Here is a 15,283-nt window from a genome sequence, read left to right as displayed (position 1 = left end):
CTGGATGCTCCCAAAATCTTGTTGGTGACTCCCTTTGGCCACAACAGCATTGGTTCCCTCTTCTGCATTTAGCCAAAGGCAGTCATCACAAGTTACTTCACAGGGTGGATCTACTCACACAAGACAAGGGATCTCTCGTGCATCCCCACCTGTCCACTCTTCAACTGACATTGTGGTGTTAGGATTTTGATTCCAGATAGACACCTTTTTTCTGAGGATGTGCTGAGGGTCCTGCAAGAGGCCAGGAAACCCACTACTAAGAAAAATTACTTATCCAAATGGAATAGGTTTTTGATTTGGTATCTGTCTTGTAACCTGGACCCACTTACTGTGGATGTCACTTTGGTCCTCTCTTATTTGTGTGAGTTGCTTAATGCTGGTTTGGCCTCTTCTATTAAGGCACACTTATCAGCTATCTCTGCTTGTCTGCCTTTACCTCTTCCTTTAGCTTCTAGATTTGAAGCTAAACAATTCCTTAAAGATGTCCTTCATATTAGACTTCCCAGAAAGCTTGTTCTTCCTCCCCGGGATCATAATTTTGTTTTGGAGAAGTTGACTCAGGCTGTCTTTGAGCCTGCTGTTTCATCTTCCTTGCAACATTGTTTTTGGAAGACTGTTCTTTTGTTAGCCCTTACTTCTACCAGATGGGTGTCTGAGCTTCAAACCCTTATGGCTTGTCCTCTTTTTTTGATATTTCATAAGGACAGGGTTTCCTTGTGGACTAATCCTTCTTTTATGCCCAAAGCAGTTAATGAGTTGTCACTTAATCAGTCTATTCATTTGCCTACTTTTTTCCCTCTCCGTAATCTATCAGTGAGAGGGTGCTGCATTATTTGGATGTGCATAGTCAACTCAGATTTTATTTGAATAAGACTAAGTCAGTTACAAAATCTAATCAGTTGCTTGTTTCTTTTCATCCTAGGCTCAAGGATTACCTGTATCCATGCAAAATTATTTCTTCTTGGATCTCAAAGGCTATCTTTGTTATACTTTTCATGGTAAGAGTCTTCCTTCTTCTGGAAAGGCTCATTCTTCTTCTGGTGCTTTTTTCATGGAGTTGGATACTAATTCTATTCTTGAAGCAGCTACCTGGACTTCTGTGCATACTTTTACCAAGCACTGCAAGTTTGATGGAATTTCTAGAGCTAGAGTTGGTTTTGCTATGTCTGTTCTTGAATTTCTAGAGGGCTGTACTGGTCCTTCCTCCTTCCAAGTTTCATCTTAAACTTTGGCAGTCTCACAAGTGTAAAGAATATTGCAACCAGTTAATGGAAGGATATAGTACAGTTGTGTAAAATCTTGCCATAACAGTATATGTCCTTTCTTCACTGTTGCAATATTCATTCCCTCATCGATTTCTTTCCTGGATGTACTGGTTACCTCTTGGGTTTTCTTGGACTGGTGCAATCAGTTCTGAGGATGGTACATCTGACTGTCACCTTTATGCCCTACGCTATGCTGGGAGCATATGTGTGACGTTCAGTGTACCTTAAAGCAACAGTAGGCTTTTTGCATACTGGATGGACTTCATGGTCACCATGGATGTAGCAGTCCTGATGTCGGGGAGGGGACATTGCTTAGGGCAGATGGTCTGTAGGGTATGCACCCAGCAAGAGGCCTTACTACACTGTCGACATCATAAAAATGCAAGCAGTTGTTCTTGTGCTACAGGCTTTTAAAATACCATCTTTCACAGAGTACTATTTGCCACACACTCTTGACAAGGTGTCATTTCTGTGATATATTGAAATCAGTGAAAACTAGGTCTTACCCCCTTTGTCAGGAAGTCATAAGGTTCTGGGAATAGGTGGTCACCTCAGAACATTTCATTGTAGTAATGCACATTCCTTCTGTCATTAGCCAATAGGCGCAGCAGATGTCTTTTGATACCACACAAGTAGTTACTAAGGCTGTCAAGAGCAGCATGATTTTCTGTCTTTGGGGAAAGCCGTGCTGTGATCTGTTTTCCTCCCCATGTCATAGTAAGTACAGCAGTTTCTTCTTCATCCTTTTACAGTGTCCGAGCACCTGGATGCTCTATTCCACCAGTGACCAGCAGGGCTGTTATATGCCTTTTCCCTTGATAGTGAGAGTTCTTCATAAAGCCAAGTTGTGCATAGTCAAGGTCATTCTCATAGCTCATTTTGGCCCCGACAAGTATGGTTACATCTTCTGTACCTTATTTAATTCAAAAGCCCCTGATTCTGGGGCCTTTCTTCTTACCAATCCATCAAACATTATCTGGATGTGCATTCCTTAAAGTTAACTGTAGTATTTCTGTCCATGTCTAGTAGTGGCTGGGATCCTACTTAACCTTCCAAAGGCAGATTCAGGTTCAGATCATAACAGCACCTCAGAAACTCTCAACTAGGAAAATATGTAAAGACAAATGGAACAAATTCTCCTTGTAGGGTACTCAGGAAGGTATAAATTCCTTTATAGCTCTCCTTGTAGGCTACTCAGGAAGGTATAAATCCCTTTATAGCACCCATGCCTTCTATCCTTCAGTTTTTAGCTGAAATTTTTGATAAGGATTCTTAAATTTCTCCACTTTACAAGTACTCATCACATACATTTCCAACTCTTGTCAGGGTTTTACTTCTCTGGCAGCAAAAAACAGTTTGTAAGGCTTTACTTAGCGGGACTTTACTGCTGAGACCTTCCCATAAAGATCCTGTTCCTCCATGGGATCTCAGTTTTATCCTGGAAATAACATGTTCTCCCTTTGAACCAGCAAACACAGAAGAAAAACAAGTATGCATCCATAGGTTCATAGGTTCATACTAGGCTATCTGCCCTAGGGCATTTATAAGCCTAGCCAGAGTGTGTTTGGCTTTCGCCACCCATTTTAAATTAATTTTGCTATGCCCTTTTTCGAGGTTAGTATACTGTGCCTCTGTCTAACAGTGACACAGAAGTGATAGCCGGGGTAAACCTACGATCTCCCATCCACTCATCAAGATTCCTCTTGAAGAGAGTCAATGAGGGACTCTGCCTTACCTGGACTGAGATTTTATTCCAGAGTGAAGGGAGCCTCTGGGTTATGAATCTGTCCCTCCAGCATGTCCTATTTATTTCAGTGCTGAGGTTCAAGTCTCTCGAGCGCATAGCTCGATGGGATTTGGATTTTCTGAGGTGCAGCATGTCCATTAATTCCGGGTTGGACATGGCTTTATACGTCAGGCACAGATCGCCTCTGAGCAGGCGGTATGCCACTGAGTAGAGCTGGAGTTTCTTTAACCGGGCAGCATATGGCATCTGTTTGAGCCCTTTGATCCTCCTGGTGAGGTACTTTTGGGGTCTTTCCAGTTGCTGTAGGTGTCTGGTAAGGTACATCCCAAAAGGGGCATTGTACTCAGTTATGGGCCTGATGAGGGATGAGTAAAGAGGCACGATGACCTCCCCTGATCTAGATGTGAATCCCTTCATGATTAGGTGGGCTATATAAAATGTTTTTCTAACCACTTTGGCCACGTGGTTGTCAAATGAGAGATTGCTATCAACTTGGGTCCCCAGGTCCCTAATTACTTCTTCTGTACTTAATGGATTACCACATATGTGGTAATTTGTTGGCCTTTGTTTTTGCCAAAGGGGATGACTATGCACTTTTTGGCGTTTAGCTTGAGGCCATGGCTCTGGCACCAGTTGTCTGTTTCTTTGAGGCCCTTTTGGAGGATGCTTGTGTCAGCTGGAGAGTCGATTATGGCGCCCAGTTTGCAGTCATCTGCGAACTTGGTCAGCCACAGTCCTTCCGTGTTAGCCTGTATCCCCGAGAAATATATACCGAACAAGAGAGGTCCCAGGACTGAGCCTTGTGGGACGCCACTTGTAACTGGTTTGGAGTCTGACATGGCTCCAGCAATTCTAACCATGTGGGTTCTGTCCTTGTGCCAGTTTGCAACCCATCTAGTGACATAGGGGTTTATATTTAAGCTGGTGAGCTTATCTATAATGCCCAAGTGGGGTATTGTATCGAAGGCTTTTGCAAGGTCCAGGTAGGCTGTGTGGACCACCTTCCCCTCGTCAATGGCCTTGGTGACTGTTTCAAAGAAATCGACCAGGTTTAAGAGGCAAGATCTGCCCTTAACACAGCCGAACTGGGTAGGATCCAGTGTCTGTAGGACCCCAATATCTTTATTTATGAGGTCCATGATGATCCTTTCCATAGCTTTGCAGACCAAGCTAGTCAGGTTTATGGGGCGATGGTTTCCAGGATCCGTTGAGGCACCACCTTTGTGGAGAGGGACCACTGTTGCTGTACGCCACTCTTTGGGTACATATCCTGTAGTAAGGCTGAGACTGAACAGTAGTTCTATGTTTGGGTTTAGCTCTTCTTGATGTTCATGTAGGACGCAGCCCGGGACACCGTCTCGTCCCATTGATGCTGTGTTTTTTGCTTTGGAGAGGGCGGCTCTTACCTGAGCATCTGAGATGTCAGGGGGGCAGCACTCTGCTGGGATAGATATTTGCCCTTTAGGTGGGGGGGGGGAGAAGTTTGCGCTGAACCTGTCAGCTAGGATGTTGGCAATGTCTGTGGGTTCGGTGTATTTTTTTGTCATTTTGGACTAATTCTGAGCATATATGGGAATTCCCACCCAGGTTCCTAACATAACTAAAGAAAGCCTTGTGATTATCCTTAGTGTCCTGTGCAATTTTTCTCTCGAAGCTGGCCTTAGACGATTTTATGAGTGCCCGTAGTTTTTTGCTAATACTGATCAGAGATTCCTTCCCTTTTTGGGATTTTGCTCTATCATGTAGTAGCTTCCTCCTTCTATCCTTGAAAAACATTTATTTTAATAGCGATTACTTCAGCTAGGAGAGTTTTCAAACTACAGGCCCTGTCTTGCTATCCATCATATCTAACATTTCATATGGATGCAGTCTTATTCGTACAAATCCGGCATTCATGCCTACTGGAGTGTCAGAGTTGAATCTGATCGGTCGGTTAATCTATCAGTTTTCTTTCCAGAATATTCCAATGAGGTGAATTTAAGATGCATTGCCTAGATTTTTACAAGCAAGTTAAGATTTTACTTATTTCAAACTAATGCCTGCAGGAAGAATAGCCAGCATGTCATGTTATCTCCAGAATTACCTTAATCAGGTGGCTGTGTGACTTTATTAACTACTGCTATTTATTTAGTAATAAGACAGTTCCAGTTAAACCAAAAAGTCATTCTGCTAAGTCCATGGGTACTTCTCAGCCTTTGTTTTTTTTTTTTTTAGAGTCTATCTTTAGATGATTTTTATGCTGCTGCCACTTGGGCTTCTCTCCAGTACCGTGTAATTTGGGTATAATCTCAAGATCTAGGTGTTCTTCTGGAGCCTCCATACTTTGAGTGTCTGTCATGTTTCCACCCAAGACATATACATGGCTTCATTTGTCATGCCTATTGAAGTGGATGGGCTAAATCATTTGAAATATATGAATGATATCCTTACAATAACAATAGATCTTCATGGTCCATATGTTTTCATTTCAACATTCATCCTTCCTCCATCAGATCTAGCTTGTCCTCTTTATATAAGTCATCAACAATCCTCAGGCTGTACTACAGAGTGGGACATACCATCCTTTAGTGTAAGATATGTTTTCTGTGGTTTTGTATTTCACCTCTGTAGCTTCAGCAGACAGACTAGAAAATTGACAGGTGAGGAGCAGTTTGGGAATTGGGGGGAGGAGCTTGAGCTATAGAAAACCCTCTGGAGCCAAATTGCTACCATTTATGGAGACCAGTCCTGCCTGCAGAGTGGACAGACATAGATCATGAGGAGCTGTAATTGTGATAAGTACATAACTTTCACTTTTCATTCAACTATGACAAAGTCTCCTGCTGTTCTGTAGTTAAGTAAAATGATTTCTTCCATGTCTTTATTCACTCAAACCAACAAAATGATAAGTTTGTCACACTGACTTCTTATAGAGTACCAATGACGTATGTGGAACCATTACTGATGGAAAATATTTGAAGATTTCTGTGCATTTTTAAACTAACATAGTGACACATTTAGTTTTCCTTTTGAATTGCATTTCTTAATATTTGACTTTGTATGTTAAACACACAAGTTTTTAATTAGGCAGAATTTTATGTCTTGCAGAATTCATAGATTTTGAAAAAAAGCCTGACCCTATTCCCACAAGTGCAGTCCCAGTGGAGAATACACAACCTGTGTCATCATCCTCTCCTCCTACCTCTGTAGGTAATGGTAAGTAACTTTGGGAATGGCTCTCATAGCAATAAGGTTACAACCACTCGTAATTTTTACAATACAGTCCTTATTTGGGCAATTGTGTCCTGGAAAAATGACACGTAAAATTGCAGACATTCGGTTGTGATTTTAGCTTAAGAACTATATTCTAACTTTCTTGTAATTATTGCATTATTGCAGAATACTGACTGTGTCAGAAAACATCCTAATGCGATATAAAACAGTACTACAGCAAACGTTTGCAATTGAACCTTTATGTATTGACTAAAGTGAAACCCATTTATGTGCAGTTATTATGGGTGTAATTTGTCCTGCAAAATCTCCTGCCTTTTTTTTTTTATTTTTTAGAGTGGCTCCTTTTAGAGGCATGAACATTTGGGAACCTTTATTGAAACAGGGCATATAAATCTCTTCTGCTAATCTTTTCAGAATGTAGACATTATGACTAATGCATGAATGTGTTGCTGGAATAATTTTAGTGCTTTAGGTATATTCAACATTTGTTTACTGGGAAAGTTCGACTTGGAACGAGGTAATTTTCAGCAGAAGCCCGGGAAGAAACTCTCCAGTCACATTGTTGAAATGTGGCAAAAAACCTTAGCACCCAGAGAAAACCCACTTGAAAACGGGGAGGACATGCAGACTCCGCACAGAAGGCATCCCAGCCGAGAATTGAACCGGAGAACCTCTTGCTGTGAGGGGACAATGCTAACTGTGGCACCACTGCCCTGTATAGGGCTTAAAATCTATACATTTTGTGAACTTCGATACTTCAGGAGATGCTGTTGTATTTTGCTGAATTTTCAGAAGTAATTTTAGATCTGCCTGCATTTCTCAGGTGAAGTTAATGGCAAAGTCAAAGAAATGACGGAAAATCTTTACAATGATGGCAGCTTTTAAAGATCTTAGAATACTCAAGAGTCTACTTCTAGGATTATACGTAACAAAGTGTATAACGTCCGTTATGGACTCATAGGTATTTTTTTTAAACTTTGTATACATTGATCCTCCTCATCAAGAATCATTCCAACAGTATGTCATGGTATCTGAGTTTTACCCACTGTGTATATCTTTACCTAGCCTTGCTTCAGTCCTTATGATTGTATTCCTTCCAACAGTAGTTGGTGCACAAGTGTGCTGTATAAATTTTGCTTTGTAGATAACTTTCTTCAGTTTTTGTCACTGCTTGGAGTGCTTCACTTCCATAACTTTATGAAGTGGCTCATGCTTGTGGACTATTTTCCAAAAGACAGTTTTCAAGACGAATACTGATAAAATATTTTTCATAGTAGTAGGCTAAATTCTTTTTTCCTTTTATTTATTGTTTAAAACTTTGTTCTTGCTTTTGAAGAATGGATTTCTGGGAGTCTGATAGAAAACAGGAGAAAATGGGTAAGTTGGTGACAATTATTAAAAGGGAAGAGCCAAAGAAGGTTGGAAGAGGTTTAAGGAGTGCAGATCTACTTATTCTATTTAATTTTATTAGGAAGGTAGTGTAATTCACATGCTTTCCAGAAATAAGAATATGATGTATTATTATAAAATATCAAAATGTTCCTCGCTGTACTCTGTGCTGCCAGAATGAACAACCTTAACTCATTAAAGCCTAGTGACACCTCCAGGTGTTTTCAAGTTACATCCTGCTGACGCCTGTAGGCATCTAATATTGCCTAGTCATGTTTTCACTAACAAGTCCAAAACCATGATGCATACAAGATATTTAAAGATTCCATCTTAAATGTTACACGGTGGAGAATATAGCAACACTAATAGTTGGCCTCTGTGTAGTGCAGCTAAAAAGAGATTCATTGTTGTTCTTATAATATGCATTTACATTGTCATAAATACATACTTGCAAATATTTCAGGCACGACAATAATGCCCATTTAGCCTACTCATATACAAAAACAGTTATTCACTGTTTAAATGTCCAGGCTGTTCTCAAAAGTTTCTAAACTAGTGCTTGCTTTAATGTAATTTGGTAGTCTGTTCTATGCATCAGCTTGTCTCTCGGGCAACCAATTAGTACACCTCTCATTCCTATATAATCTTCTACATTGGCTGTCTGATGATTCTCTTCTACTTTTTAATAACCCCAAACATTCCCAGAGGTAGTTGTCTCTAAATGCCCTATATACCAGAATAAGGTCTCCTTTTAAATGTCAGTATGAGACACTGTACAAGTTCAGACACTTTAGTCTTTCAAAATGATATCCTTGGTGTATTTCCACTGCATTCTTTCCAATTTACACATGCTTGTTTTTGAGGCTTTCATGTTATTATTTGGGTGGAGCAGTGGTGCAGCACTTGTTCCCTCACAGCAAGAGGTTCTCCTGTTTGATTCTCGGCTGGGGTGCCTTCTGTGCAGAGTCTGCATGTCCTCCTGTGTTCACATGGGTTTCCTCTGGGTACTCCAGTTTCCTCCCAGATTCAAAATACATGCGTCTAGACTGTTTCTCTCTGGACCTTTGTTGAAAATAGGCTCTGTCCTAGTCACATTTTGCCGGTCAACAAATGTTAAATAAATTCCATACTCAAGTTTGGGTCTGATGTAACCAACCCACAATGATTTCATCATGTCTGATTTTCTAAATTTTCTAAATCTTATTATACAACTTGTAGTTCTAAAACTGTCATTAACCAATTAATTGATATGACTAGAAAAACCCAAAGCTGAGTACTACCCATATACCCAGGCCCTTAAATGAATCTACAGATGTGATGTCGTTCAATCTCGCCATTTGTTCTTGCACGTGGGTTTGGAGCCGATCCATATGCTCCGAGTCGGCCGCTTTCCAAGCTCTAGATCTCTGAGAAGCTTGAGACACAGTCACTATCCCATGATGTTCTGCTGCCAAACCCCAGATCTAGTTTGCCACTGCAACGGATAGCACGATCTTCAGAGGAAGCTCGGGCCAGTATATTTTTTCTTATATATTTGGATATTTAGACTTATAATAACTATCAGGGATCTGATACTTAGTGAGGCTTCACATATTCCTTTTCTTTTTTGTGGTTTAGAGTAGGTATCTAAGCTTGCATTTTGTCCTTTAATTCTGAGCGGTTTGCTCCTAAGCCTTTAGCCTTCTTGATTTACTCTACTTGACAGGGCTCTGTCAAATTTAATACCCTATCCCTTTATATTCTGTAATCCCTGTATTGAGCATTTATTTTTTCTATAGTTATTGCATTTCAGGGATCTGAACTTTCTAAGCTGTTTTTGTGGTGTTATTACGACTGATTGGACAATTTTCATAATGTCATAGAAGCAAAAATCTGGGTTTAAAAAGTGTGACTGTGGACAAAAGATGTCCATCACGGATAATCATATTTCTTGTGTTTATTGTTTGGGCCCGCTACATTTACAGGAGGATTGCTCTATCTGCCATTCCTTCAGTGGCAGGGTGTTATTAGAGAGGAGAAGGAAATTGGTAGATAGAGGACTGTTGAAATCGGACTTCCAGGATACATTGGATAAGACTGACCAGACCTCCAAGTCCTCGAAGGGGTCAAAATCGTCTAAGGTGTCTTCATAGCACAAGTCTTCGGCTCCAAGCACCTCTGGCAAGACTCGGTCGCCGACTCCACAGCCTTCAGAGCTGTGCACTGAGATCTTACTTTGGAGCCAAGTCATTGTGTTGGAACCGGTGTCGGAGGTTTTGAAGTCTCCGATCCTTAAGTCGGTGGCTTCTTCGGCTCCTTCAACCCGTTCTTCCGGAGCCCTTTCTGACATCGATGTGGACCGAGTGGTACAGAGACTTTTGGTGAACCCGACCCTAGCCAAATTGCTTGCAGCTTCGACCTAGTTGGCTTCGAAGCCTACGACCCCCTCCTTCCACGAGTTCTGCTCCTCCTCTGAGGCCAGTTGAGCCTTCGGAGCTGGAAAGGGAGGATCCGATAGTGGCGGAACCCTCGGAGCCGAGGCCTGTTCCAGTGCTCTCGGCTCCTTCAACCTTGACTTCTTCGGTTCCGATCGAAGAGTCTCGGATCTGACACTGTCTCGCTGGTTCTGAGGGGGGGAGTCGAACCGATGCTTTGGTTCCGACTCTCCCTCATGGGGCTTCAGTGCAGATTAACTCGGTTCCGTCCTCTGGTTCGGAGCCCGTGGTCTCTGCCCCTGGGAGGCTGCCATCTTCTTTGGAACCGGTGGACTCCTCGGGTCGGGAAACCGGTGCCTTCGATGCCATGAGGAAGGCCATGTCTGCTAACACCCTTATTTCTTCGGATCCTTCCTCTTCCTCCCCTAAAGGGCCGTGCTCTGTCTCTGCACCACAGGTTCCCACTAAGCGTCGAGACCCTGAGCCTCAGATAACCCCATTGGGTGACCCCTGCTTGACTGAGACTTCACCAGATGCCCCCACTGATGAAGTCCCCAGGAAAAGACTGTGTAAGAGGAGGCATTTAGATTTCCCCCAGGAATCCTTAGCATCAGACACTGACTTGGAGGAATCAGAAGGGTCCCCACGGTCCTCCTCTGAGGATGTCTCTTTTGCAGACATCCTTGAAATACTAAGGCAAGAGGGGTGACTGGTAGTCCCTTACCCCTACTGAGGATGAGTCGGTGCTCCTGAAGGCCTTTGGGTCTCAACCCTCCACCTCCTGGGTTACTCCGCCTTTCGATGAATTAATGGACTTGATCGCTCGAAAGGTGTGGGAGTCTCCTGATTCTATGGAACCGGTCCCTCGGAGGCCCAACAAATTTATCACCTGCCTTCAGGATAACCCCTTTCTTACAAAAGGAGTTCCCGTTGATGCCATGGTGGTGGCGGCGGCCATCAAGAAAGAGATGCCAGAGACCTCTTCCTCTGTCCATCCTCCTAATAGAGATTCCAGGACGATGGACAGATATGGGAAACGCACCTTTAGCTCTGCGACATTTGCAATGAGATCACTTAGCTATTTAACCCATTTTACCCGTCTTCAACGAGATCTCCTAAAAGAGCTTGAAGATACTCTACAGGGCAACACAGGTGATGCCGTCTCCCAGAAAGTGACGGCACAGCTTAACACCCTTAATTCCATTATAAACTCGTCCATGAGGCTCATTTCTTATGCAGCCGAGGGATCGAGCCAGGCAGCCGGTTCAGCGATAGCTCTGCGGAGACAATCCTGGGTGTGCTTATGCTCCTTTGCAGAAGCCTTCAAGTCTTTCTTTGTAAATACCCCATTTGATGGCTCTTCCTTGTTTGGGCCCAAAGTCAAGGAGATGCTCACTAGGTGTGAGCAGGAAGGAAGGACTCTATCTGCCGTAGGAGTCCGTTTTTCCACCCCCACTAGACCATACCCCAAAGGGCAGAAAGGTGGAAAAATGTGGTTTTGAAAGTCCCAAGGAGCTTTCCAGAACACACGTAGTGAAACCCCCTCCAGGGGCAGAGGAGGGGGATATAATGGTAGACGCCGCCCAGGTGGCAGAGGGGGTCCGCAGAACCAGGGTGACAGGGAGCAGTTCCCTGGCAAACCCTATCAGCGCTCCTGAGAGGAGGCCCGACCGTCCTTCTCTGGAGGCAGTCGGGGGTTGCTTAGCTTTATACCCAGATGCCTGGCTAGGAATTACATCAGATTCCTGGGTAAAAAGCATAATCACCAGAGGCTACATCATTCCCTTTTCAGAATTCCCTTCCATTCGGACAAGAATCCCAGATGTTCCACCCAGTCTGCGGAATCTAGCAGTCGTAGAAATTCAGAGGCTGCTGGAAAAAGAGTCATCCAGCCAGTCCCGGCAGACCAAATAGGATCCGGAACTTACTCTAGGTTCTTTTTAGTTCCAAAGAAAACAGGGGACTGGAGGCCCATCTTAGACCTCAGCAAACTCAACTCCTTTGTCAAAAAGGAAAAGTTCCGGATGGTCACGCTTCAGTTGATAATCCCGTTTCTCGAAATGGGCGATTGGATGTGCTCGATAGATCTCAAGGATGCGTATTACCACATAAAAATGGCCAGGCCATCCAGAGATCACTTGTGTTTCCGGCTGGGGGCCAGTCACTACCAATTTCAAGCTCTACCCTTTGGTTTCACCACAGCCCCCAGAGTGTTCACCAAATGCATGGCAGTTGTCACGGCTCACCTGAGATGTTTAGGATTCCGGGTGTTTCCATATCTCAACGACTGGCTCCTCACCGCCACCACCAGGCATCAACTGATTCACGCCAGGGATTACACTGTCAGCCTGTACTCCCAGTTGGGCATAACCTTAAATTTCACAAAATCTGCTTTGTCGCCATTGCAGCATATTTCCTTTATAGGAGCAGATCTAGACACCACCACTGCCCTGGTCAGATTGACTCAAGAACGAGTAATCTCTTTACGAAACCAAGTATCCCTTTTGTTGATGGAAAAGAAAGTCCCTGCATTCCAAGTTCTGAAGCTGTTAAACACCATGGCAGCGACTCTCATAGTGGTTCTTCTGGGGCGCATGCACATGAGGATACTCCAATGGTTACTCTTCACACAGTGGTCTTATCAACAACTTCCAGTGTCACACAAGATTCTACTGACAAGTACTTGCAAAAAGGACCTCCTCTGGTGGTTGAACAGCCACCAAGTTGCTGTAGGTCATCTGTTTGTACTCCCCCCTCCCACAGCCAAAGTGACCACGGATGCTTCCCTGATAGGGTGGGGGGCTGTGTCAGGGAAGAACTGTCCAAGGTACTTGGTCAGAGATGGAATCCAGTTTGCACATCAGTGTCCTGGAGTTGAGACCGATGTTCCTAGCGTTGCAACACTTTCACGACTCTCTACCTCAGGAGACGATTGCAATACAGACAGACAACATTCAAAAAAAAGAGATTTATTAGACCACAAACAAAAACTGAATTGACCTAGGTTTCGTCTTCACAATAAGACTTCTTCAGAATACTAAACCAAATCAAAGCCACACTTTTATATAATTACAAAAACACGCCCCCTGAACCAATTCAATTAATCAATCATTTAAAACATTCCTTTTCCTATTTTTTATATATAAAAAACATATATGCACAAAATAATTTTTTACATGTTATATATATATATATATATATATATATATATAAATGAATTTATATATGTAAAAATATATAAATGTGCAAAAACATATATACCTATATATTAAAAATGCAAAAAAATTGAAAAACAAAAATAAAAATAATAAACTGATGTTAGAAATGTATTTATAAATACAATCAAGTCTGATCATTCCCCATAATATGTTTAAGCCTAAGTATAGGCTTTATAGAACAATAATCATTAAGACCAGGATAATTTTGTGCATCAAATTTAATTTGCCACCTGAGTTCACATAGATCCAAATGGACATCTAAAGTTTTCCCTTGTAGATCATATTTGATTTGTTGTAACACACAAAACCTAAACTCATGTGTGGAATTGCTAGCAACATGCCTAGCTAAAGCATTCGTTGATTTTTTGTTTTTCAATTTTTTGCATTTTTAATATATAGGTATATATGTTTTTGCACATTTATATATTTTTTTTATATATATAAATTCATATATATAACATGTAAAAAAATTATTTTGTGCATATATGTTTTATATATATATATATATATATATATATATATATATATATATATATATATACATACATATATATAAAAAAATAGGAAAAGGAATGTTTTAAACGATTGATTAATTGAATTGGTTCAGGGGGTGTGTTTTTGTAATTATATATAAAGTGTGGCTTTGATTTGGTTTAGTATTCTGAAGAAGTCTTACTGTGAAGACGAAACCTAGGTCAATTCAGTTTTTGTTTGTGGTCTAATAAATCTCTTTTTTTTGGCTTTGGACTACATCTCTCTTTGGAATTATTGTTTTTTTGGTTCCTGGTTGGTCTTATACAGACAGACAACATGTCGGTAGTCTGGTACGTCAACAAGCAAGGGGGAACCAGATCTTACCCCTTATGCCGAGAGGCCCTGAGAATTTGGCAGTGGGCTGTATCCACCGGGCGCTTCCTGATAGCAATGCACATCCCGAGGTTATCCAAAGTGATAGCGGACAAATTGAGCAGAGCCATCCTATTGCCTCACGAGTGGTCCCTCAAAGAATGAGTGACAGAAAGGATATTCTACAAATGGGGCCAGCCTTGCTGCAACCTTTTTGCATCCCCAATGAATGCCAAATGCAGAAGCTACTTTGCCCTGTACCCTCCACCGGGGGACATCCCAAGGGATGCACTCATACACAATTGGCCCTTGGGTCTCCTATATGCCTTTCCTCCATCCCCAAATTTTTACAGCAAGCCAAAAGCCGAGGAAGGACTGTTATTCTGATAGCCCCGTTTTGGGCTCGGCAGATATGGTTCCCCTTCCTTCAACAATACCAAGTGGAAGAACCTTAGGTTCTGGACCCATTGCCAGACCTTCTGACTCATTCGTCGGGACTTCTTCATCCCTCTCTTGAATCCCTCAAACTGACAGCTTGGCTGCTCCAGTTCCCAACCTAGCCAGGTCTCATGATTTGTCTCCCGCGGTTCAGCATATTCTGGTTTCCTTGCATAAAGTCTCCACCAGGAAACTATATAACAGCAAATGGAAATGATTTGGTCATTGGGCTTCTCAACATGGTATTGATCCCTTTATCGCCCCTATTCATAGCATTCTGGAATTTTTGACTTCACTTTTACACGGTGGTGCGGCAGCCGCTACTATAAGGGTTCAATTGGCTGCGATATCTTAACTTCCATGTGGGATGCGAAGGTTCTAACATTATGTCTCACAGATTATGTAAAGCCTGTTTGAAAGGGACTCATCACCTTTGACCCCATTTCAGACATCCGATTACTCCCTGGGAATCTAAATTTGGTGCTGTCTCAACTCATGCTTCCCCCTTTTGAGTCCGCATCTTCTTGTCCATTGAAGTTCCTTTCTTGGAAGACACTTTTCTTAGTGGCCATTACTTCGGTGCGTAGAGATGTTCTTCGTCTTCCATTGCTGCAGTCCTGACTATTGGGTATATCCCGCGCCCCGCCCGCCATACCAGAGAGAGTATTGACGCGGTCAGGCGCGCGCGGGACTGACGCCAGTACGCCAGGTATCTATGCATGATGACCGACCTGTCATATCTTTTTGCCGCAT

General features: G+C 42.4%; 1 protein-coding gene across 1 annotated transcript in view; it reads left to right on the top strand.

Moving 5' to 3' along the window:
• CC2D1B (coiled-coil and C2 domain containing 1B) overlaps window positions 1-15,283 on the top strand; it is a 2,494,855-nt gene that overhangs the window by 782,738 nt on the left and 1,696,834 nt on the right. Inside the window, exon 9 of the mRNA XM_044085963.1 lies at window positions 6,100-6,207. Coding sequence (XP_043941898.1) covers window positions 6,100-6,207 — 108 coding nt within the window. The remainder of the gene's footprint in view (window positions 1-6,099; window positions 6,208-15,283) is intronic.

The sequence above is a fragment of the Protopterus annectens genome, chromosome 10.part0 (assembly GCF_019279795.1).
Source record: "Protopterus annectens isolate FY-2018-M chromosome 10.part0, PAN1.0, whole genome shotgun sequence".
Taxonomy (NCBI): Eukaryota; Metazoa; Chordata; order Ceratodontiformes; family Protopteridae; genus Protopterus; species Protopterus annectens.
Note: the sequence above shows the minus strand (reverse complement) of the source record. Positions and strands in the feature narration are given on the sequence as shown.